Source organism: Emys orbicularis, chromosome 2 (assembly GCF_028017835.1).
Source record: "Emys orbicularis isolate rEmyOrb1 chromosome 2, rEmyOrb1.hap1, whole genome shotgun sequence".
Lineage (NCBI taxonomy): Eukaryota > Metazoa > Chordata > Testudines > Emydidae > Emys > Emys orbicularis.
Genome location: NC_088684.1, coordinates 131,231,494 through 131,255,556, shown reverse-complemented (window position 1 = coordinate 131,255,556; position 24,063 = coordinate 131,231,494). Strand labels below are relative to the sequence as shown.

The following is a 24,063-nucleotide window of genomic DNA, read 5'->3' as shown; positions in this document are numbered from 1 at the left end:
AATCATGCTCAACAAAGTCTATATTACCCAGTGACTCCCATCTCCATCTCCCCTGCCACACACGTTTGAAACAAGTTAGAATGTTGCCTGATTACTATTAGTGAGCTGTAATATGATGGTAATATCCAAAGGCCCAAGGAGGATTGGTCCCTACTGCAGTAGGATTTGTATTCCTCAGAGAGCTTATGCGTAATAGCTATGTGAGCAGAGACTTCAGTCACTTCTCTGCCCCTACAGAGATGCTACTTCATAAGAAGCTGACTAAGGTCAGCACTCTGGGCTGGGACCAGAATGAAGCACATCTGCAAGACAAGTTTCCAGATCCTCAAACAAGCAGGGGAATTTCACAATGCTTTCCATATAGGAAGGGCAAATACAGAAGTAAAACATGTGACAAGAAGATTTTTTTTTTTTTTTTTTTTTTTTTTTTTTAAAGTCAGGCACCCTAAACATGATGGGACTGTTCCATGCCACGTCTGGACAGCATACTGGCTGCTTGCTCTCTTCCATCCTAGAGATGGGTACGTTTACAGAAGTACAAACTTGTAAAGCCTTTGGGGGAACCTTCAAGGTACTAAACCGATATAAGATATTACATTAAATGAAACAGACCTCTATTCACTCTCCTCCCTCACAAAGAGCTTTCAATACAAGTGCATTGAGTTCAATTTTTATTTCTGTACAACTAACCTTCGGACGTACTCCTAGGAAGCCACTGCAGTTTTCTGCTCCACAATGGCATTCAGTCCTACCATTGCCCAGACAGTCCAAATTATAATTAAATGTTAACTCCATCCCTGAAATTTAAAGAAAAACTATTCACACACAAGATGGCAATTCAGCTTTAGCATTTTCTCCCTTCATATTAACACCACTGTTTTTAAAAGGGCATAGTTACAAGATCACAATATTTATAACTACATCAAAAATACTGAGATAAAACATACTCATGAGGCAATAGCGAGAGAAGTTGTAAATAGCAAGGCAGAACAAATGATCCAGAATCCATGTTCTGAGGACGACAACTCAGTTTTTTTCTGTTCTAAAAACCAAATGATGATTCAACAACCAATAATTTTGTGGTTGTGGAACTATAAGTCTTATGAGCCTGGTTACAAACCTAGCATTGAAATAATTTCTTTTTAAATCACTCTTTTCTAGGTGAAATATACTCACATAGAAGCCTCAAATAGTTTTTTCCCCTATACTGATTGTGTCCATTTTCCCATTTGGATAAACACTGATTACTGTTCTTTTTAGTTTTTCTGAAAAGGAACAAAGCGTCCTTCCTCTGCTTTGTTTATACAGTGCCAGCATAGCTTTGGACCAGACAGGAGCACTACACATTGTTTTTCTACAGATCATACAGAAACATTGGCTAGTCTATCATTTTAATCTCAGCTTAAAGTGGTAGATTGGTTACAAAATGTTTAGCATCTGGAGGCTGCTCCAGATCTGATATTAGGGAACGGATCTGAAATTGGGGGTCTATGCTAGCTGAAAAGGTCTATGCAGACATGGAAAAAGAGTTAACATTGAATTTCCCTGTGTTTTCAAGTGTTAGGTGAAGCCCTTGATATTTCTTGTGTGTTTGTGATAAAGCAAGTTTCATCTTTAATATTTTGCATTTCATCGTAAATTGCTCCTAATGAGGCTATGCATATGAAGAGCTAGAACTTCTTGATCGTGCATTTTCTTTGTCCCAATGGGTAAGTTAGTAATTGTAAATGCCAATGTGACCAAGTAACTTCAGAAGGGAAAAAGTGGGTGAGCTGGCAACTGATTTCCATTTTAGGAGAGGAGGGCACATGCAGGATGGAGGCTTCTTTTTACCTGCAGGAATATCAGAGAGAGCAAAGAGTCCAACTCTAACATCCCCGTTCACTGTCCATTTCTGTGTTTCACAGTTCGGATTACAACTGTGGTTCATAAAACGAGAATAATTCCCCTTTGGACCAGCATCTATTATCCGGTCCTTCAATAAAGAGACAAAAACACAGATTTAGGATCAGACAAACAAAAGTCTTCCTTTGACAAGTCAAGTAACGACAACTGCAGATAATATATTTAGACATGTACTTGATAAATGAGTTATAATGGATATTGGCTTTTCCTGGAAGTAACTTTTACCTAAAGCTCCTCAGCGCTTATGCAGGGAGAAATGAATGGCTTATGGTACTGTTAATAAGCTCTGGATCCTTCCATCTCTGGTTCAACCCCAATCTTGGTCAATAGAGACCTAAATGAATTACCCTCCAAATACAACTGTTTGGTGACTGATCAGAAATATGTTGGAATTGCAATGCAATTCTATCAGACAGGTGCCCACATTCCACTCCGACTGACAGTCTTGTTGGCAGTATCAGCAGAAACACTATGGACTGAACAGACCATGGGAATTCATTTTCCCACTCCCCACAGAAGCCCCACTAAGTCAAGGCTGAAGCACAATGGTCCATGAAGTACCCGCTGTATGAAAAGAGGACTTCACTCTCTGGGACCTTTCACCTGCACTAAATGCATTACATTTTAGCTAGAAGTGAAAGAAAATGTAATTCTTGTGCTTTAAACATGGATCCTGATCCTGCGCTCCCAGATCTTAAGGCCTAGTCCCTTAAGCAGCAGTATATTTTATATTGTAGAGATATGGTGCTTTACCTTTGTAACAGTTAACATATAAAAATTGGTTATGCTGTTCTCATGGGCACGTTTGATCCGCAATCGGCATTCTTCTTCATCAATTAATTCACCAACATATTCATTTACAAATTCACCCTGCAAAGTCAACCAAAGAAACCCATGCTTATTGCCTGCTATTTGTATAGTTAAAGAGGGAGGAAGCATAGAAAAATGGGATGGGAAGCCCTTGGAGATCAATTTTGTCCATTGCAAGGTCTAATTATCCTAAGGAGCCACCCTACTTAAAGTACTGAGAGCTGGTTAAAATAAAAGTACTACACAACAGTGATCAGTATAGAAAAATACATATGCACACAAGTTTAGATTAAGTTACAGAACTGTGCTTCAAAATGGAAGCATCACAACTAGAACTTTTAATAAAGCAGCAATTAAAAACAGTTATGCCGTTCTGAAGGACACATTTGATTAATGAGTTGTATCTTTCTTGGTCAATTGCATATAGCCTGTTCAAGGCTCTGCTTGTACTTCTGTCCTTTTTAAAAAAAGATCTGTATGGTCAGTCTATAGAAAATGAGCACATATTTATAACAATATATTCAAACACCCATGAGAAAACACCACTTAGGCATTCTGTACCATTAAGTATAAGGCAATAGCAAAGCCAGAATTAAGACTGCTTCTCCATGCACTGGTCCTAGTCATAGCAGCACAGCTTAGGGTGATCAAATGTCCCGATTTTATAGGGACAGTCCCAATATTTGGGGCTTTATCTTATATAGGCACCTGTTATCCCCCACCCCCTGTCCCGATTTTTCACACTTGCTGTCTGGTCACCCTAGCACAGCTACAAGATTCTACATTATTTAGAGGTTCACTGGCAGTATTTTAAGTCACATGCTTTCTTTTTCTTTTTTTAATTCCAGGCTAACATACAGATGCCCACAGAATATCAACCTGATATGACAACACAACTTACTGTACTGCTAAACATTTTCACTGCATAGCATTTCAACAATTCATTTTAACGGGACTTTTAAGAGTCAATAACAAACAAGAAAAGTTTGTGATAACGTTTTAATGTAGAACAGATATTACAAATCTGGCTTAAATAATTAAACCACTAAAAACAAGTTAAAAGTGAGCCTTCAGGCTGACTGTGTATTCCCAGCTTTCACATGATGGACTTTGAAATGGCTAGGAAATGATGATACCTTGATACAAGGGAGTGAACACTTAGCACATTGAGGGTCATTTTATTGTAACAGTCTCAACAGTTCTAATGCTTAAACATTTCCAAAAGTAGCTCTTTGAGATGCTCAAATTTAAGTGTCAAACAAGTGTCTGAGCAATTTCAAGGTTTTTTTGTTTTGTTTTTTTAAATAAAATAGTACCAACGTGTTACAGACTTTGTGGTGTCAACAGTCTGACAAAAGTCTATGAGCGCTAATTGCTCTGGTAGCTGGTTGTGGGAATGGCTCCAGAGAGACCAGAATCATGTCTGTCACATTTTGGAGCTTTGAAAGGGAAAAGGCTGTACTGCAGGAGGAGATCATCAGGATAACATTTTCAAAAGCACTTAAGTCATTCCTGGAAATGGGATTTAGATTCCAATGGACACAGGCTCCTAAGTTACTTGGACAAACCTGTCATCTCTGGGATGAAATTTTCAAAAGTGCCTCTCTCTCTTTTCCCCACCAAAGTCCTTTTAGTTTAGCCTGTGTGTTTTGGAACAGATGGTTTAATCAAGTGCCTAGAAGGGTTTTTCTAATGAAGCCACTGACAGAATTTTTAGTAGAGCTCCTACAGGACACAAATACATTGTTTCATACTTAGTAAGTGAAGAAACTTCACAGAAAATCCACCATAAAAATGCTATGAACATTTACCATGTACACCTCTACCCCGATATAACGTGACCCGATATAACACGAATTTGGATATAACGTGGTAAAGCAGCGGTCGGGGGGGGGGGGAGGGGCTGCGCACTCCGGTGGATCAAAGCAAGTTCGATATAACGCGGTTTCACTTATAACGCGGTAAGATTTTTTGGCTCCCGAGGACAGTGTTATATCGGGGTAGAGGTGTACTTGGTGCAGAAAGAAACTGAAGAGAGTTAAAATGTATTCTCTGTCAATTTACTCTGGTTTCCTCTAGTTACTTGTTAGTAAGTTATTTAAGTACCCATGAGTAGAATGTCCCAAGTCCAATCAAAGGTTTATAGTTTCAGCTGAAGCAGTGGTTAGAAACGCAGATTTGAAACTGGTTTGTTCACACACTTCTGATATTGCCACAGGTAAGTGAATACTTGACATATCCATTTAGGCCCCGCACAACATTTCTCTATGCCATATTTCTATGTACAGTAAACTAAGTTACTAAACAAATACAAGGTAGAGACCCTAATTAGAATTGACAAAAGCAAAGAATTCACAGTTAAAAGTTGCTACTATGCCTTTGCCCAAGCCCATTTGCCTGGGTACTGCAGGGTCACTTCAGACTAGTAGATAATCCTCTACTATCTACGTGTAATATTTAAGCAGCATATAACTTAAGGATGAAAAACAATTCAGAATCTCTTTGCTTTTGTCTAACTGTTGAGATTACATTTTGGAGCAAAACACATCATCATCCAACAGCGCACAAATCACGTCCAGCTACAATCCAAAACGTCACATCAGAATCCTCAGTCTGGACAGCAGTCAGCTTCATTTAACAGAGAATCGCAGTGAAGACCTTACATAGAGTTTAAGTCCACCAGAACCGTGGAATGTGCCTTCGCTATGAGAAGTTCCAGGATACCTTCTTTAGCAAGATGTGTGCAAATTCAAAGTGAAGAAAATATGAAGCCAATTGAAAGCAAAATAGTGCTCTGGAGTGAACTCTGAGGATGCAGGTCAAATGATAAAAACAACAACTTGTCCTGAAGTCTTAATTGTCCATTCCATCTGCAGTCATAGCTGGATCTTCCATTCTTCAGGTGTGCTCAGCCTCCTCCTTGTTCAGAAACAACGAAGCCTGCATGAGTAAGAGCAAAACATACATCTGTCCATCAAATCCAATCCTCTGCCTGGCAAGTTAAAGCAGCCGTGAAATCCAGGCCCATCATCCTCATGCTTGCCTCGAAGTAGAGCAAGACTGCAATCCAGTGTAAGATTTTGTTTTTCCATATCAACTGTTGCACATCCCACCTGAATCCCAGTGGATAATCCCAGACTGGTGTCCCCAGGAATACAGTGTGCAGCGATACAGTGTAAAGGAAAACCAAAATGATCCATTTCCAGTATCTTTATCACACAGTCAGGAAAGGTACTTTAATCCCCCACCCCACCCATCACTGCTACCCCACCTGCTACCACTCCTCTAAGAACTCCAATCATTCTAACATTTATGTTAATCCTCAATATTTCCTGAAGCTAATCAGTTCTTGGTGCTTTCAGTTATAACAACTGCACCATGTCCATCAATAGAAATCTCTGTATCTTCATTATTCTTCTCTGCCTTCTTGAACTTTAAACAAGAACTTAAGCGTGTTGTCCAATGTAGCCTGATCACCACAAGCCTTTTATTAATCCCCTCCGAGTTCTTCTGAAATAAATCCAGTCTGTAGAGTTGAGTGTCAAGGAGGCTATGTCAGCTCCCTGGTGACCAGACGTTTGTAAGAGCAATGTTGCATCCCCTCCCACGCCCAATCCAGACAATCTGCTATTGGGAACTGCAGTGATCATTTTACCATGTAAGAGCTTAAAAGAAAAGGCAAAAGAAAGTACAGAAAGCTACCTTGACGTAACCCCTCGGAAAGAGGCTCACCACCTTAGGTTGCCCCATCTCCCATCCTTTGAGTTATTTCATATCATGAAGTGTGATTAATTTCATTTGCTGTGTTAACTCTGGGGTTGAGGGAAAGAGAAAATAATGGAGGTGTGTTTTATTTTTTATTCCCATCCCTCTAAGACTTTAGCATCTTCAAAAGCCAGGCTTGGTCAAAAGAGCATCTGAAGCCATCTAAAAAACTATTTTTTCCCTCTCCCTCCATGCTCAGAAGTCAATATGAGAACTTAGGTACATCACTACCTTCTAGAAGAAGTACTGATAGTCCTCATCTCCTGTCTATCACCAATGAAATTTATAATCAGTTGAATCTGACTCTTACTCTATAAGAAAGCATTGTAACTGCAAAAACACACCTCTGCCAGATGTCTCATATTCCATGAAGTTGGATTTATTATCATTTCTTCCATTTGAGGAAGTTTCATGCCTTGTAAATTTAAAGAAACAATTGTGTGTAGGATGAATTCACTTGAAAGTATTAACTTTTTGATACATTTTTTGTTCAAGGTACAAACAATAAAAGAGTAGCAGCACTCTCCTCAAATACTCTCTTTAATGGCTAGCTCAGTATTTGTCCTAAATTCTACCTTTTTAATGTTCCTTTTTGTCCTGAGACCCCAGCCACGTCGATCGGTTTTTATGATTTCAGCATCTGGATAGAGTCTTTTGGTGAAGCACTGGTTTTGACAGCGCTCTCCTGCTGGGCACACTTGGGGATGACACTCATACTGTAGCATCCTGTTCAGACACTCTGACTCTAGGCCACAGGGGTTCTCATCAGATGGCTTGCAATTACAGCGAGGGATTTCTGACAAATCAGCAACTTGAATCTGAACTTTCCCTATTACTTTGTTGGACTGTGGAACAAAACAAACAAACAAAAAAAAGAGACAAGGGATAAATTTGGATTTAGGGCCATACACACAGAATTTAGATCAGAACCACTTAAATCAAGGCCCATGACAGTCAAGGTATGTCAAAATGTAGGCAAAAATAACAGCTATTACACACACAGCTACTAACATCAGAGGCAGTTGTATTTTTTCTATTCCTCTCTAAAAGGAAGTGTGTCAACTAAGAAAAGGCAACAAGGCAAAAATACTTCTCTGCAATCTAGGACTTTCAGAGGTTGCATCTGGCACTGCTCCACCACTAACAATCAAGCATCTCAGGTGTTCAGAGAAACCAGCAATGAGGTATGTAGCACAGAACATGGGACAGGACTGTTTCAGACTATATAGTACGTGTATTAGTATGACAACTCTTTTGAGGCATACAAAAACGTGCTGAAGTCCCAAGAATTTAAACTATTATAAAGTACAATGAAATAGTTAAGTACTATGAGGTACTGTGCCCCCAAGGTTGCTGGCAAAAAAAATCTAGACCATCTTTTTAGTATCCAGATTTGGAGATTAAGTTCTCACACTAATAGTTTATTATTTTTCAATGCTAATATAATTTCTTAATGGTAAGTAAGCCCCAAGATTCATTTGAGATGGGTGGGACCCACTTGCAATTATCAAAAGTCCTTTGTCTTCAGTAAAACTGACAAACTCAAAGTCCCTTTTACTGATGCGTACACCTTCCTTATAACAATGAAAGGACCTATGGTACTAAATGAGACAGGCCAGAAGAGATCTTTGAAGAATGGTAGACTGATTATCTGAATTTTCTTCTAAGCCACAATTTGCTTCCCTGTTTAAATTTATAGCTCATTCACACAAAGGAGAGGACTCACTTTAATATGTTTGTAAGGTGGGGGTTTTCTTGAATTCCTTTCAATCTCTAGTGCTTCTTTGCTTTCTCTTTGTGCTTTCAGTTCCTGGAAGCGTTTTGCAGCTTCTTCAAGTGCTGTGCAAGGGAGTCCAAAATGGGGAGGAATTAGTATTGGCTGCTGCTGCTGAGAGACATTTTTGAAAAGCTAGGAATTAGAAATCTACAAAGAACAAGCTAACAATGAAATGTTACACTATGGCATGAATGAGTTTTAAACCAAGTAGTTTTCAGTAGATATTTAAACACTATGGGGTGGCCATCTGCATCAGAGCCCAGGTTCCACCTCATAACTTCTTTCCAAGTTAAGTGGGGAAGAATTGGGGTTGCCTACAAACAGCACAGAGAGGGAGGCAGTTAGATGCTAATAATATTTTAACCTCTATCCAATGGCACTATACAGAGTTTGCAGCTTAACACAGACACAGAAAACTAGCCACATAATTCCCATGCAAGTTAAGTGATGATGTAGAAACAAACATATGGAAGTTTTGTTATAAACCACTATAAACTTTGTTTAATTTTACCTTTCTTGAAGGTCTTGTTAATACTAGTTTGCCCCTCAGCAAAGCTTTTATCTCCTTCAACATAAGGGAAAACTCTGCCCTGGTGTACCCAATAGTAGTCATGTGAACCAAAGAAAAATACTGGGAAGTCCCCGATATCATGTTTGAGGCCCTGTATGTTGAGAGGCACAGACCTGGGATTGCAGATCTCAGCTGGCCACCACCTGAAAATTAGAAAAGAGTAAAAACTCAAACTCTATGAAACAAAGGCAAATTGCTTGGCTTCTCAGTCTGGGAATTCCAGTTCAAGTAGTAGAAGCTACATTTAGTTCCTAAGAAATGTGACTGCAGTGGGTCCTATCCCATTCTCCTTACACAAGCAAAACTGCCTTTGATTTTACTTGGGAAGCTCCACAAAAAGATATCCATCTTTACAGTTCTCATGCTCCCAAATCCGGGGTATGGCTTTGGGCCTTGTGTAATATATGAATTTTGGGACTAGCTATCTGAAGAGAGAATCTTTAACACAACTGTCCAGCTGTACTTTACAATATTTTTACTGAAAAACAAATCATTGATAAGGCTATTTTAAAAATATAATTTGAACAGTTACAATCAAACCAAAATTTAAATGTTTGCCAGATATTCAACTTGTTTAGATCCACCGTTTAATGAAAGACGTTTAAAGTTTTCTTGTTTTTAAATGAGGTTTTACAAATCCTGGTATGAGAAGAAAAAACATTGTCACTTAATTTTTCCCCATGGAAACTTTTTTTTAAAGGGGTGGGGGGGAAGAGAGTTAATCCTCTTGCGGTACTGGAAATCCAAACAGCAGCATTCTGCTAATGCATAAGAACCAGAAAGTAAACTGGCCAGCATCATTTCACTGCCCAAGTGAAAGCAATAAACAGCACTAGTGATGAAAGAGTAATTTGGATTTTTAAAATTCCGTTTAAATATCAGGCATTCCCTTTCACAGACTCAAAATTAGACAAACATGAAAACTCCAGAACATAACATAAGAACGGCCATACTGGGTCAGACCAGTGGTCCATCTAGCCCAGTGTCCTGTCTTCTGACGATGGCTGGTGCCAGATACTTCAGAAAGAATGTGCAGAACAGGGCAATTATCGAGTGACCCATCCCGTCATCCACTCCCAGCTTCTGGCAGTCAGAGGTTTAGGGACACCCAGAGCAGGGGGTTGCATCCCTGACCACCTTGGATAATAGCTATTAATGGACCTATCCTTCATGAACTTCTCTAATTCTTTTTTTAACCCAGTTATACTTTTGGCCTTCACAACATCCCCTGGCAATGAGTTCCACAGGTTGACTGTGCATTGGGTGAAGAAGTATTTCTTTATGTCTGTTTTTTAACTTGCTGCCTATTAATTTTGTTGGGTGACCCCTTGCTCTTGTGTTACACGACGGGGTAAATAATACTTCCTTATTCTCATTCTTCAGACCAACCATGATTTTATCAACCTCTATCATATCCCTCCTTAGTCATCTCTTTTCTAAGCTGAACAGTCCTGGTCTTCTTACTCTCTCCTCATACGGAATCTGTTCCATACCCCTAATTATTTTTGTTGTCCTTCTCTGTACTTTTTTCAATTCTAATAAATATTTTCTGAGATGGAGTGACCCAAGCTACACACTGCATTCAACATGTAGGCATACCATGGACTGATATAGTGGCATAATAATATTTTCTGTGTTATCTACCTCTGCCCTAATGGTTCCTAACATTGTTAGCTTTTTGACTGCTGCTGCACATTGAGCAGATGTTTTCAGAGAACTATCCATAGTGACTCCAAGATCTCTTTCTGGAGAGGTAACAGCTAATTTAGACCCCAACATTTTGTATATACACCATGAACCGAATAAAAGCATAATTGTCTCTGGCTATGTTCACTGAACTGCCTAGGTGACAATTAACTAATACCATTTGTAGTGTCATTTGACAATTTCAAGTAAATGGAGTTAGAACCAAAGATGAAGCTATGGGCCAATAGTGGGACCAATTCTGAATATTTTCACACAGCAATTCAACCTGGAAGAGAATATAAACACAGGGGGGGGGGGGGGGACGGGACGACCACCTACTTTTAGTCTCATTTTCTTATGCTCCATTTGTCCACTGAAGCCAAGGTTTAATCACAAGATCATATTTAAATAACCAATGACATGGATGCATTTCTAGTTTTAAGTTTATCCTGCTGAACATGTGTAGCCAACCTAGGCTAAAATACTAATGTGTTGAACTTAAAGGTAACTAGGAAAGATAAGACTCCACACATTGTTTAAAAATAAATTATATACACAGATATTTAATGTGTATGTCAGCAACCTGAAGCATATATTCCAACATTTACAACTTCTGAGGAACTTGGACCCCTTTTGGGTTGATTCTAGGAAGAGCCAGAACTGGAGATCTGAAGATTCAAATGGTGAATATGACACTATGTCTACAAGATCTCAGATAGGGAAGGGGGTTCGTAAATTCAACTATTATTGGAAAGATAGCCCTATGCTCTGAGCAACTGTAACAAGAGACAGGCCTTTAATTGACTGTACAATACTGTAGTTAGTCTTGGACACATTTCACTGATTTGTAACAGTGAAAGTCTGGAAATAAAAATTAAAAGCAAGATTGTCCCTTACAATAAAAAAATGGGATTTTAAAAAAGTCCTCCATGGACAACTTGAAACTGCAGTGCCAAAGGCTGTCTGATATACTTGTTTTTTGGAGGTGTTCTATAGCCAGATCTACATAAGAGGCAGAAAGCCACAGAGGCAGCAAAAAGTGTATCTGAGATGAAAACCCCTGGCAACCTCCCAGCCTTCCTGGTCTTGGGAAATAGAGGACTTTTTATCACCTCCACCACCATCTGTTAGACTTGCAGCATTTTATTGATCACATTTATTCGGAGGCACAGGTGGGGACTTGCAAGAGAGAGGATCAACAACCATCTGCATTCCTGCAGAGGCCTTTTATGAATGATCTCTAAACATAAAAGCAAACTAGGGAGTTTTGATGCCCTAGGTATTTCCTGATCTTCCCCATCTGCAGGGCACATTTAGGGAACCCACAGATAGAACGTGAGTAAGTATTCACCTTAATGCCTAAAAATGCATGAGTAGAATTTAATTAAAAAGCTATACAACATCTGACACCATGGGCTGCTCTGGTTGTTTACCTGCATAGCTACAGGATATAGTAAAAACTTAACCTAAAACAAAAACTTAAAATAGTTTCCAGTTGTAGTCAGTGAACTTGCCTGTAATTTCCAAGCTTGACCCAAACGATCTGCTTGTAACGTAGTTTCTTGCCAGCTTTACAGTCATTGCAATTCCAACATCCTTCTGGCATCTCTATGTTGAGACATTCAGGGTGGAAGGACGCTGGACAGGACTCGCAGCACAATAACTTCCCACCTTGAAACAAAAACTCACTCATTTTACAGAAATAAGGGTTTGAGGCTTGTGAGAGGGTTGTTTTTTTTTTTTAATATTATTTAATTAAATGCATTAAACTTGGATTTGCCTCACACCAAACATATGGCAAAAGGAAGTGATCAAGTCAAAGTTACAATGCTGGATTAAAAGTAAGTATTTTTTGTATTATATATGTCTCTTCTCTTTATGTGAAATCATAATTCCTGACTGCATCACAAATTGGAACAAGAAAGCCAATAAATTTAAAAAATTTAGGTTAAATCGGGCAAGTTGGCATTACATCAGATCCCCCCTAAGAGAAACAGTCTTGATAACTGTATGGCATTTTTTTTTTTTTTAAATCCAGACAGTCTGGCAGTGGCCAACACCTTTTCTTGACAATTAGACAAATTTTGCACTTTTTTAAAATACTTTTTAAACCAACATTGTCATGACTAAATCCCTTAGCAATCAGTTAGTGTGCATAAAAATCAGCCTATAGGTTGATCAATGTTTTTCTGCTTTCAAAGATACAAGAGAAAAAAACATTAGAATTGTAATTATAAATCTGTGCATACTCTTCAAAATGAAGGTTTACCAGTGTGAGCACTATAAATTTACTTATATAATGCAGAATGAGATATTACAGAAAGATTTCCTCCTCCCCCAGAGTTCCCTTTGAACACAAAGGGAATCTGATCTAAGAATGTGGTAAACATTACTTTTAAAAAAAAATTTAGACAAAAAAGGTTCTTTTTTGGTTGGCTTGTTTTCTAGCAGATGTGTTTATTGTGGGCACTCACGGCACATCTAAACCATTGGCAATACACAAAGAAGCTCATACAATAAACACATTTGCTACAATCTAGATAGAAATGTAATGAACTTTTTAGTCCCAGGGTAAAAAGACTGGGAGAGATTTAAAACAGCATTTTAAGCAATCATCATAATATCTGAAGTTTGAACTTTTACTTTCAAATATTCATCAGAAAATCTTGTCCACCTATAGACTTTCAAAACGGTCATTGATTTGACTGTAATATATTGCAAAAAGCATTCCTTAAACAATCAGTGACAAAATCACTTACTATATTTCCTCTGCTAAAAATGTAATAAAATCCAAGCATTTGGACTTTCCTGAGCTCCCGCCCGATGATCAAGTGTTCATTTTTTAATGAATTTTTGTAAGTGTTGTTTCAGAGGAAATACAGACCCAGCATAAATTACTGAAACAATATCCAACACGGTAAAATGCCAAGAGATGCGAAAACCAAACAAAAATCAAAAACAAAACTCTCAGAGCTAAGCAAGAAAACTTTGCTCTTAGGATGCATTAGTAAGATATTGCTCAAGCTAAGCATACAGAGGGCTCAAAATAATTTTTGTGGTCAGAAGTTACACAAAGTAAAAGCTATCTACATCTAGCAATGATCTAATTTTAAAATGACTGACTGGGAACAATTTCTGAACACCCTTTGGGAAATCAAATTTTTGTGGGGAGAGAGTATGACCTCTGAATCTTACAGACATATACAGCTGGATCTGTTTCCATAAATTCCTTTTAAAGCAATAGCATTACCAGCGTAAAGCAATCAATTTTTATGCCTGAAAAAGTTTCTGTCCTAATACTATTGTAACTGCCCACCTGCCTGCCTTTCTTGACAGGGCAGAATCCCTGTTTGCTCGAGATGCAGCACCTTCTGCCACTCCAATAAGAAGCATTGTTCCAGGAAGTGAGCAGTCAGTCACATGAGGAGAGAAAGGAGCATCAGTTGGCCTGCACTAACAGAAATGAAATACAAGGCCTCTGGATTGTAACAAAAACGCACAGGCAAAAAGCCATCTGCCTTCCTAAGTCTTTGGTCTTCCTCTGGAATGCCAATATACCAACAAACATTCAAACGGATAAATTCTCTATTCTGACTGTTGCAGGCTCTAAGCAGGCTCCAAAATAGACTTCCTCAGATAAGCAATTTAAGAAGTTTTAATAGTCATTGAGCTGGCACTGAACTACAACAATACTAAACTTTATTCACCTCCCCCCCTTAGTGTTATTATTATGTAGATTATTCCAATTTTATGGAGACTACCTAGTGGCAGATACATGATTTAACCTTTTGTGGAGAGGGAGAATTTATTGATATTAATTATTTTAAGCCCTTTTATTGTAATAAATATTTTGCCAACAACATGAACACACACTCACAATAATCAATGAGTGAAATTTACTAAAAGCAACAGGTGGTGCTCAACAAGCAAACATTTTTTAGTTTGATTTAAAAAAGAAAAGAAAAAACAGGAAAAGCGAAAGTAAACTGAAGAGAAAGAAACTATTTGGTTACCTTTCTCACATTTCTTTTTGGAAGCTGACGAAGGAGGAGGAATCATAGGTAATTTCATCAACTCAGCACGATTTGATTCATTCAGTAGGTAGTGGGACTTATAGGCATATGAACTGAACAGGGGGTCTGAATGATCCTGCACTACCAGCCCTATATGAAACAAACAGAAAGAGATGAGTTGCAATGAAACTACCCATGATTCCATAAAGGAGAAAATAAAATAAATCAAATCAATATCTATTATGCATATATATGTTATAAGTTTGAAAGAAAAGATAATATGAAGAAAAAGAAAAGTGTGACAGAAAAAGTTTCTATATCTACTAAAGGAAGAGGTTATGTGTCAGACAGACTGAATCTGAGTGTAAGGAAAACTGAAGAGTAAACAAAAACCATTTCTAAATGAAATTTTACTTGTGCAGTAGTTTTAACTTGCACACTTAAAAATTAAATTAAAAAAAGCACCAGAAAAGTACCTGCTGCTAATTCCCTATGAGCCATTCTGCCCCCAAAAGAAAACAGCCAGCCAAATTACAAAATAGTGCGACTATTTCACTGCATCAAAAACAGTACTGGCAGTAGGGGCTATCAATTGGAGAAATACAGATGGTATATGCAAGTCCCCATATGTTCAATAATTCCACAGCCATGGAACTCACCGCTTGCCACAGACTTGGGCTCCAGGATCTCACCTTTAATTTTTAAAAATGTTTACATTGTGTTTCTTGCCCTTACAGTTGCGGAGAAAACCCCAAAAGATGTGTGCCAAACGTGAGTCAACACACAGTGAGTCTGCAGGGCACCCGAAACAATAGCTGTGAGGTGTGGCTTGCCCTACTTATCTCAAGAAAAGCTCCATGAACTCTGCATTTCCACGGCTATGGAATTTTGCCACTATCAATCACTTGACATTTTGTTTTCTGTCTCCCTGCATTTGCCCCCTGCTCTCCAACAGCACAGCAGTTAAGGCCTGGGAAGATGAAATGCTGAAGCCAGCTACAAGTTCCTCCCTGCCAGGGGGAGGAGATTCTGAACTGGGCTGCCTAGACAATATTGCAGGAGCTGATGCAAGGGGAATGGAGCTACTGGGGTAGCATAGCAAAAAAAAAAAAAAAAAAACACAAAAAAAGAACAACCCTCATTCTCAAAAATAATCAACAAATTTCAAGTTAAATGAGTATTTCCACTATGAGCCATAGAAGTGCTTGTGTGGGGCAGAGGGGATTGGGAATGAAGGGTATTTCCATGGTGATAAAATAGACTAATACAGGTGTGTCATTTGGTCCCACTGTTGAGGAGTACACCAGGCCCTGGCTACATGTAGCTACTAGGTAAGTTTTTGATATATTCTGCTAGTGTTTTGATTTTCCCACTTTTTATGACTGCATTGGGTCTAAATACACAACTCTCTCTTCCTAATACTATTTAGCATGTTAAGTGATAGGTATCACTGTTTACACGTGCAGTAAGTAACAGAACATTTGGAGGACATTTAATTCCTGATTTCTTCCTCACAAGGGATTCTCGCAGTGCGCCCACCACCACCCAGAGAATTTCACCACTTCCTACTCCTTGCCACCATCCTGATCAAAGGTGACTGGAGGGAAATCCATTTTGAGCCAGCAATACTGCTGAATGGGTTGATGAAGGTGCGCCTTGCACCTCAATCTTTCCACTGGCAGAGCACAATGCCTCCCAATGTCAGCTATCCTGAACAAAAACAAATCTATATCAAATATTCTTCAAGAGTTGCCATATCTCTACCATAATACAAAGTGGTTTCATTTAGTGGCCAGTTATTTTGTATTTTTTTAAATTTTCAATAGACATACTGAGTACACAGGAGTGCCAATGTATTTTAATTTCCATCTGCATGGTGCTGAAAGATTATTTCTATTACTATAAGGAGGTGCACCCTTATGTACAGTTCAGGTTCCAGTCACAGGGCTTGTAAGTAGTTCAATTCAGATCATAAATTAGATGTGAAACATATATAAATCATGTAACTGTCAAAACAAACTGGTGACAGAAAAAAAAATACTTTGTCTGTAACTTACATAACTTACTTTAGATAGTGACAGAAATGCCAGATCTGCAACTCCATTCTCTGGTGCAATCACAATAAGAGTAAGAAGAAGCACATTTTCATGCTACTAGGCAATCAATATTCAGATTTGGAAGCCTAGCACCAAATTCTGCTTTCAGCTGTGCATGTCTCCCACTGACTCTTGATGGATGCCAAATGCATGCATGAAACTTCCCACCTGTAGGGGACTTACCTAATAGACCCAGTGACTGTCTTTATTTTGTATTTGTATAGTGCTGAGCACATGGTCAGCACCTTAAAAAATAATCCTGGAGAGCTTCATTTTCATAAACAGAGATGAATACATTTCTGACAAAGTTTTACAGGTTTATCAAGAGATGGGAGAGGAGGTGTAGAACACAAAAGCAGAGAGATACTCAGCTTTCAGGAGCCAGTTCCATATATGTTGTGGTCCTTCACAGAAACAAATACCGCATGCTACTGGATAGCTAATTATCCTGATATTGTAACTTAAAAATGCTGTTTGGTATATTGTAATATTACAAACACACTAACATTTCTAGCTGTAGCGTTCCTCCATTCTAGAAGCCTATCATGGAATTAAACTCAGTTCTCATTACAACCACAGCCTTTCATAAACTGAGACTATCAATATCTAAACTCACTCATGTAAGTAAACTTGTTCCAAACAATGGATATAGCCCTATGACCTGTCCCATCATTGAAAAAGCCACAACAACAGTAGGTGAAGAGGCAGTGTCCCAGAGTATGGAATCCCTCATGTAAGTCTTTATAGCGTCAGGCTGAGGCCACTGCTGGCCCTTTTAAAGAGGGATTTCTAATCTGATCTCTCATCAACCAACAATGATTCAGTCACCAATTCTCAGCTGATTCTTCATGAGTAGGGTATATGCTCCTGCATCTGAGACCAAAGTCAAAGTGTTTCCACACAACTAGCATAAATCCTGAAGCTCTGGACAGTTTGGTTTTACATATCTCTGCTCTGCTTACAGTAGAATCCATTCAAGAACTTTACTAATTCTATGCTGAAAAGAGAGAAGACAAGCAATTTTCCCCAGGCACCTGGACATAATTGTTAGCTAGAATATTAATATGAAATGAGTGAGATTTGTTTGACATAGGTGTTCAAACTAATGTTTAAAACAAAGTACCTATATGAGTGGTTCTATTCACATATACAAATGGGTTTTGCTAGTTATAATTCAGAGATCTGAAAATAGGATTTTTGTTTTTAGATTGTGCACCTGTACACATGATAATGAAGTCAGAATCAAAACAAAAAACTTAAAGTAGGACAAAACACCTATACAGATATCTACAACTCAGCAATAAAAGAATAAAGATACATGCAACATCCATAAGTTTGTCTGCATGTGTGTATGGTTACGCAACACCAGCGTGATTCACTTTGCATATTTCCTTTTAGAAATGCCCCAAAGCACTGAAACAGGCTCCTTAAAGGAAAAGCACTGAACCACGTTGCAAACACTGTTTCACACACTTCGAGAGCCCCTCCCAGGCTCAGCAGTCTAAGACTTACTGTTTCCCTCTGAACCTCCGGACGCCATTTCTCTGGAAAAAATTAGATGTATTTAAAAAGGAAAGAACTTTGTTTTACCTTGGAACCTCTGTGACAGCTCCATTTCCTGTACTGTAATTAGAACCAGGAAAAAAATCCAACTCTGAGACCCCTCTTTCTTTCCTTTTCTCTAGATCCTGTATCTAGTAATCTGCTCTTGCTCATACAAAACCATCTTTACCACACAAACTAGTCCTCTAATTGCATAAGCTGAATACAATCAAGCGGATTCAGGATTCACCATGTATTTACACTCCTTTACTATTGACTGTCAAACTGTTGAAAGACATGATGCATTCAGTGTGAACTTTTTGAAGTATTACGTATGACGTTTTTACATATTTTTTATACACACACACACACACACACAAAATTACACACAAAACTCTATGCATCTAAATTTCACACCCCAAAAAGAACATAGTAGAGATATTTTTGCACTGGGGTTTTTGACCAAAGTAAAATAAAGCACTGCAATATTTAGTCCTACCTTCTGGCAGAAGTTAAAATAAATAAAGTGACTGACAAACTTCTGGGGCTTCCCAATAAATAAATAAATAAATAAATAAATAAATAAAGGCAGGGAAAAATAATAGCTGCAGCATATGGAAAACTATATTTTTACTGTAATTAGATTTTAACTGATTTAGGTGGTAATTCCTGTAATAGTTTAAAAAAAAAAAAAAAAAATCTCAAATGGGAGTGGGATGTCAAAACAGGCATTTTCTAGCTTATGAGCAAACGCCATCCACCCACCTAAAAGATGCTCCATTGTTTTCAATTTATAGAGGGTGACAGCAACTCCTCTTGCTGAAGTGACAGAGAATCAATGTTTACTGATTTAACTTTAAACTGCTGGAACTGGGGACTCAACATCCACTTTCTTCTCAACTGGCAGCACAGTATGCCTTCTCAGTGCTTCAAAATTGTGTCTGAACACCGAACACACCCGAACAAAATTGTATTCAAAAACTCTAGCATGAAAAATAAATGAATATCATGTGTACTATCCCAGCAGTCAAAGAGAAAGCTTTGAAGCCAATGGAGAGCCCCAAGAGAAAAAAATAATTGTGTAAAATATCCCAGGTTTATCATGTAACTGTAGTAATGACCACACAAGACATATAAACTGAAGGGGGGAAAAAAGTAGTGCTCACCTCTTGCACAAACGAAACAAAAGCCTACATTTACAGCTGATGAAGAGTGATTCCTTTTGGAATGGTTGCTACAGATGAGAATGTGAGATGACACAAACAAGCTTCCTGCAGCAATACAGCCATCTCCTGAGTGATAGGCAACTGGACATCTCAAACATCTCACCATGCGTCCTGTTTAATATAAATGCAGAAAAATGCACCATGTCACAGTGGAATTAGGATAGGGTAGAAGACATCACAGACTGCGATACAAGTTTGGTTTTAGTCTAACCAGGGTATTAGACATTAACGTCTTCAAAAAAGCAACATGCTGTTTCACTCTGTTAACTCTAATGTTGGATGCAGAGCTTCCAAGTGAAGACAAGACCCGTTTGGCTCTAACTACTCTAAAACTGCTTGGTTTGCTTGACCATTTTAGTTCACTTCTAAAGGAAAGGACCTCTTTGGAACAGAACTTCTGTTCTACAGTCCATTGCTATCTGTCTAAAAGAGTACTTCAGCTTTGTACATCTGACCTTTAACTTACAGCAAACTCCAGAAATCCAACAGCCAAATAAGTCCAAATGACACAGAAGCTATTCCAGGTGGCCTTAGCACTACTTCTCACGATGCTGGCTGTTTCACATTACCCCAACAAGACTGACCTGTTTCACAGCGAACCCTCTGTATTAATGACCAAACTGATAATGAATCCATTCATAATAAATTTATGTCCCATCCTTCCATACTGCATCACATTATGAGTGTAAAGTATCACAATCATCTTCATTTTCTGCTACATGTCTCAATGTCAGGTATTTTACAGTTTCCTGCTACTATCCAAATCCAGTTGTGCTCTCACCTTTACTTGCTTTGTGGATATCCTTATCCATTGAGCAGGCAGTACAGCAATGCTGCGGGCAACGGAATCCTCGTGACTCGAAGACTGCAGTGGCAAACTTACGAACACAGGCTTCATGATAAAATTTACCACAAGCATTGACTGAACAGCGCTTCACATCTTTACCAGGAAGCTTGCAGGAAAAGCATGTGTGCTGTCCTTTTAAGAAAAGGAATAAAACAAACCTCAGCATGAACGCTATCAGTTATTTCCGGAGAGAAAAATTTGGCAGAGGAGGAAAAACTCTGAAGTTAATGCAATTCCACCAGTGTAAGCAGAATATCCCCCCCTCACTATAAAATAACAGATTATTACTACTGCACATTTATTAAGGCCCCGATCAGGACGAGAGCCCCATTGTGCTGGGTGCAGGATGAACAAACAGGAAGACATAGCCCTATCACTGAATTACTAATTTTCCTTTTAAAAGTACTTGTTAAGTGGAGAGGGAAGGAACTTAGCACTGAACTTTATTTACTATAGAACATCTCTGCCTCAGTTTGTTCAGCCCAGCATATGATTACTGAAGCTTCTTCCAATCACTGTAATCCATCAGGCTCCTAAACCAAGATTTTTCCCGATCACTCAAACACAGTAATGCATTTACCATTTTTACACTCCATGCAGATGAACTTCCCATCAGGTATTGATTTCAGTCCCAGGCATTCCATATGGAAGACTCTACAGCACTCTGCTTCGCATGACACCAGAGACTCACCAGAGCTTTCACAGATCTTAAACAAGCAAACAGCTAGTCAGAGAACGAAGCTGTTGACGGATGTTTAAATTCAAGTGACTAACAGAACCAAAGCAAGGGAAATTAACCAGTTGAAAATCTCTTCATACTATGACACTACAGCTTCCTGGTTTCTGAACAAGGCAGGAGAGTTGGCGGAAGCCACTGCCATAACTAGCAACAGTAAGGCCACTGGAAGCCTTCAGCAGTCATTGAATGTGTTCCCTCTAACAAGGTGCACCCATCCTTTTTGCATCAGCTTAGCAAGGTTATTTTGTGGTGCTTTCAGGCTTCTCTTAGCCACTGCTGCATGCATGCATAACTGATTATAACATATATATAATCTCAAGCAATTGGCAAGACAATTGCAACATTCTCCCTCTGATGCAGACCTTGCCAGTTAGCCAGGCCTATGTCTTATGTAGACTAGCATACTGTAATACTCTCATTTTGTCTTACTCTGAAAGACCGTCTGAAATCTTCAAATAGGGCAGAACAGAGCAACTTGCTTGCTTGGTGATATTACCCAGTACAGGTTGTATTGTATTGCCTATGGACTCAGGCTTATTAACCTGCAGAATGCCATTTCCATTTTTTTGTAGTGGGGAAAAAAAAAAAATCACCTCTGAAGCATTAAACCTACAAGGCCTGGGTCATTCCATCATTTTTCAGGATGTTCAATGTCAAATTATGAGATTTGGTCAAAATACAATAGCGTAATTTAAAAAGAGTTTCCAGATTAAAATCAGAAGCAGGCAGCACATCTTTAGCATATATTTGTCTATAATAATACCATGCACTTTCCACCTACCTGACAAACAGTATCCTTCTTATTTGTTCCTGTGCCTCTTCTTGATAAGCTAGAGTCTACTGATTGTACATCAGAAGCATCAGCATCTGCAGTAGCTGATGGACTGTCTGAATGTTTTCCAAAGCTACCCTATAAAGAAATCAATCCACAACCATTTTTAAATAAGCGACTTTAAAAGGCTAACTATGGCATGGAAAAATATTAAAACAGCACTGATTAAAAGAAAAATACAGTTAATATACATTAAAAGTCCATTTGAAAGTTATCTGAAAGCTTGTGGACCTCAATATATAGTGACAAACAATTTACTGCCCATTTAATAGAGATCCTTTTTCAGCACTGGACCAGCATGGGAAAATATACACCAAGATGCCTATGTCCCCCACAACCGAACACTGAAATATTTTTCTCACCATTGCCATAACATTCTATCAGACTTTTTAAAGAGCAAAACAATTCAGTTAATTGAATTTGACTATTGAGTTCCTCTTTATTCAAAACTGCAGCCATCAATAATGCCACTTTTCTGTCAAACATACTGAAACGTATAAATGTGCGCAAATACCACACATTTACCTGCAGATCATTAAGTCCTCTTGAATCAGAGTCAGATGTGTCTCTGTATGCTGAACTAGTCAGTTCTACATCAGTTGAGGCACGACTCCTTTTCTTTAGAGGTTTACAAGAATCTGAAATCTCGCTGGCACCTTAACACAAGACACTGACATTAATCCTAAAATATTGTTTTCATTTTCTTTTTAAATCACATGGAGAAAAATGACAGAGACATGAAAAATGAAGCCACAAGGCAGGACTTTACAAGCATCTCACTTACTCTAAGAATTTTAAGTTCAGAACTTTGCCACTAAACATTTCAGTGCTCCAGGGTAAAAAGTAATTCAGCCAATAGCATTCAAATGCCATTAAACAAAACCAAACCTTTTGTCAAACTGCTGGATAGCTCATGTATTGGCACAACCTACTGAACTATCACCATTTAGGGCATGGCTACATTTGCAGATGTAGAGCGGTGTGAGTTAAACCCACCTTCGTAGAGCGCAGTAGGGAAAGCACTGCAGTCTGTCCACATTGACAGCTTCAAGCACACTGGCTTGGCCACATTTGCAGCACTTGCAGCGGCATTGGGAGCGGTGCATTATGGACAGCTATCTCAGCATGCAAGTGACTGCAACATGCTTTTCAAATGGGGTGGAGGTGGGGTGCGGTGGAGTGTGACAGGGAGTGTGTTGTGTGTATGTGGGGGTAGAGAGAGTGTGTTTTTGGGGTGCTGAGAGTGTGTCAGCATGCTGTCTTGTAAGTTCAGACCCCCCTCCCCCCGCCTCTCTCTCACTCACTCAAAGCAAACAGCTTTTTCTCGGAGCTGATAAGCAGCCAGCTTCTCCAAAACGGAGCTTTGAAAGGGCATTTCCGCATTCCTGCAGCCGATTTCACAACAATGACAAGAGTGGCCACTTGACTTAAGCGGATTATGGGACGTTTCTGGAGGTTGATCAGAGCGCAGTAACGCAACACCTCGTTCACACTGGTGCCGTGGCGCTCCAGCGGGGGCGCAGCAAACGTTATTCCACTCACCGAGGTGGAGTACCAGCAGCGCTGTAGCTGCGGAGTCAGAGCTCTCCACGTGCCTTGCCAGTGTGGACAGGGAATGAGCTAGGGCACCCGGGGCTCCTTTATTGTGCTGTAACTCGCAAGTGTAGCCAAGGCTTTAGGTAGGGATAAACCCCAACAGGTAACACCACATCACTTATCTTATAAATATGCCTATGTTCAGACACCCTCATATATATTTTTATAAGAATCATGCAGTGAAAACATTAAAGCAGACCAAGCATACACTCTATTCTCCCAACTATTATTACAAAAAGAAGGCTATAACTCAGAGGAACAAAGCTAGATCAATACAATGGAGTCACTAACATACATCTGGGAATTACTTGCAGTTCACACAGACTGAAAGCCATCAGTGAAATACAATGAATGGCCTGTAAATGGGGTACTTATAATGAACGTTTGTTGTTATTCAGCCAAACTCACCTTTCTGTAATCCAGTCTTCACTGCTGTCTGTGGAACCATTTCTACCTGTTTGGACAGGAAAATCTATAGTTAACAGAGGAATTTTTTCCCCTAGTATAAAAAAGAAAAAACATCCAAGTTTAAGTGATTAGCATATCTGAACTCAGATGTAGTCTGGCAGTCGCCTTCTCAGTGTAAGCCTTCTGTCCTGCTGGGATTTAATCCTAGCTGCCTAGGCTGAATACCAGGTGATAAGGCAGCCATATGTTC

General features: G+C 39.0%; 2 protein-coding genes across 2 annotated transcripts in view; one reads left to right on the top strand and one right to left on the bottom strand.

Annotated features, from left to right (window-relative positions):
• The window catches only part of DDHD2 (DDHD domain containing 2), a 51,504-nt gene extending 35,966 nt beyond the window's left edge, over nt 1-15,538 (top strand). The window contains exon 18 of the mRNA XM_065399951.1: nt 15,265-15,538. The gene's annotated coding sequence lies outside the window, so the exon portion shown is untranslated. The remainder of the gene's footprint in view (nt 1-15,264) is intronic.
• The window catches only part of NSD3 (nuclear receptor binding SET domain protein 3), a 49,082-nt gene that overhangs the window by 2,432 nt on the left and 22,587 nt on the right, over nt 1-24,063 (bottom strand). The window contains exons 9-22 of the mRNA XM_065399950.1: nt 23,814-23,859; nt 22,335-22,465; nt 21,759-21,887; nt 20,819-20,945; nt 20,173-20,370; nt 19,332-19,502; nt 14,528-14,677; nt 12,029-12,185; nt 8,769-8,971; nt 8,207-8,319; nt 7,056-7,325; nt 2,659-2,775; nt 1,834-1,975; nt 691-797 (exon numbers count right to left, since the gene is read on the bottom strand). Of these exons, the coding sequence (XP_065256022.1) occupies nt 691-797; nt 1,834-1,975; nt 2,659-2,775; nt 7,056-7,325; nt 8,207-8,319; nt 8,769-8,971; nt 12,029-12,185; nt 14,528-14,677; nt 19,332-19,502; nt 20,173-20,370; nt 20,819-20,945; nt 21,759-21,887; nt 22,335-22,465; nt 23,814-23,859 (2,061 nt within the window). The remainder of the gene's footprint in view (nt 1-690; nt 798-1,833; nt 1,976-2,658; nt 2,776-7,055; nt 7,326-8,206; nt 8,320-8,768; nt 8,972-12,028; nt 12,186-14,527; nt 14,678-19,331; nt 19,503-20,172; nt 20,371-20,818; nt 20,946-21,758; nt 21,888-22,334; nt 22,466-23,813; nt 23,860-24,063) is intronic.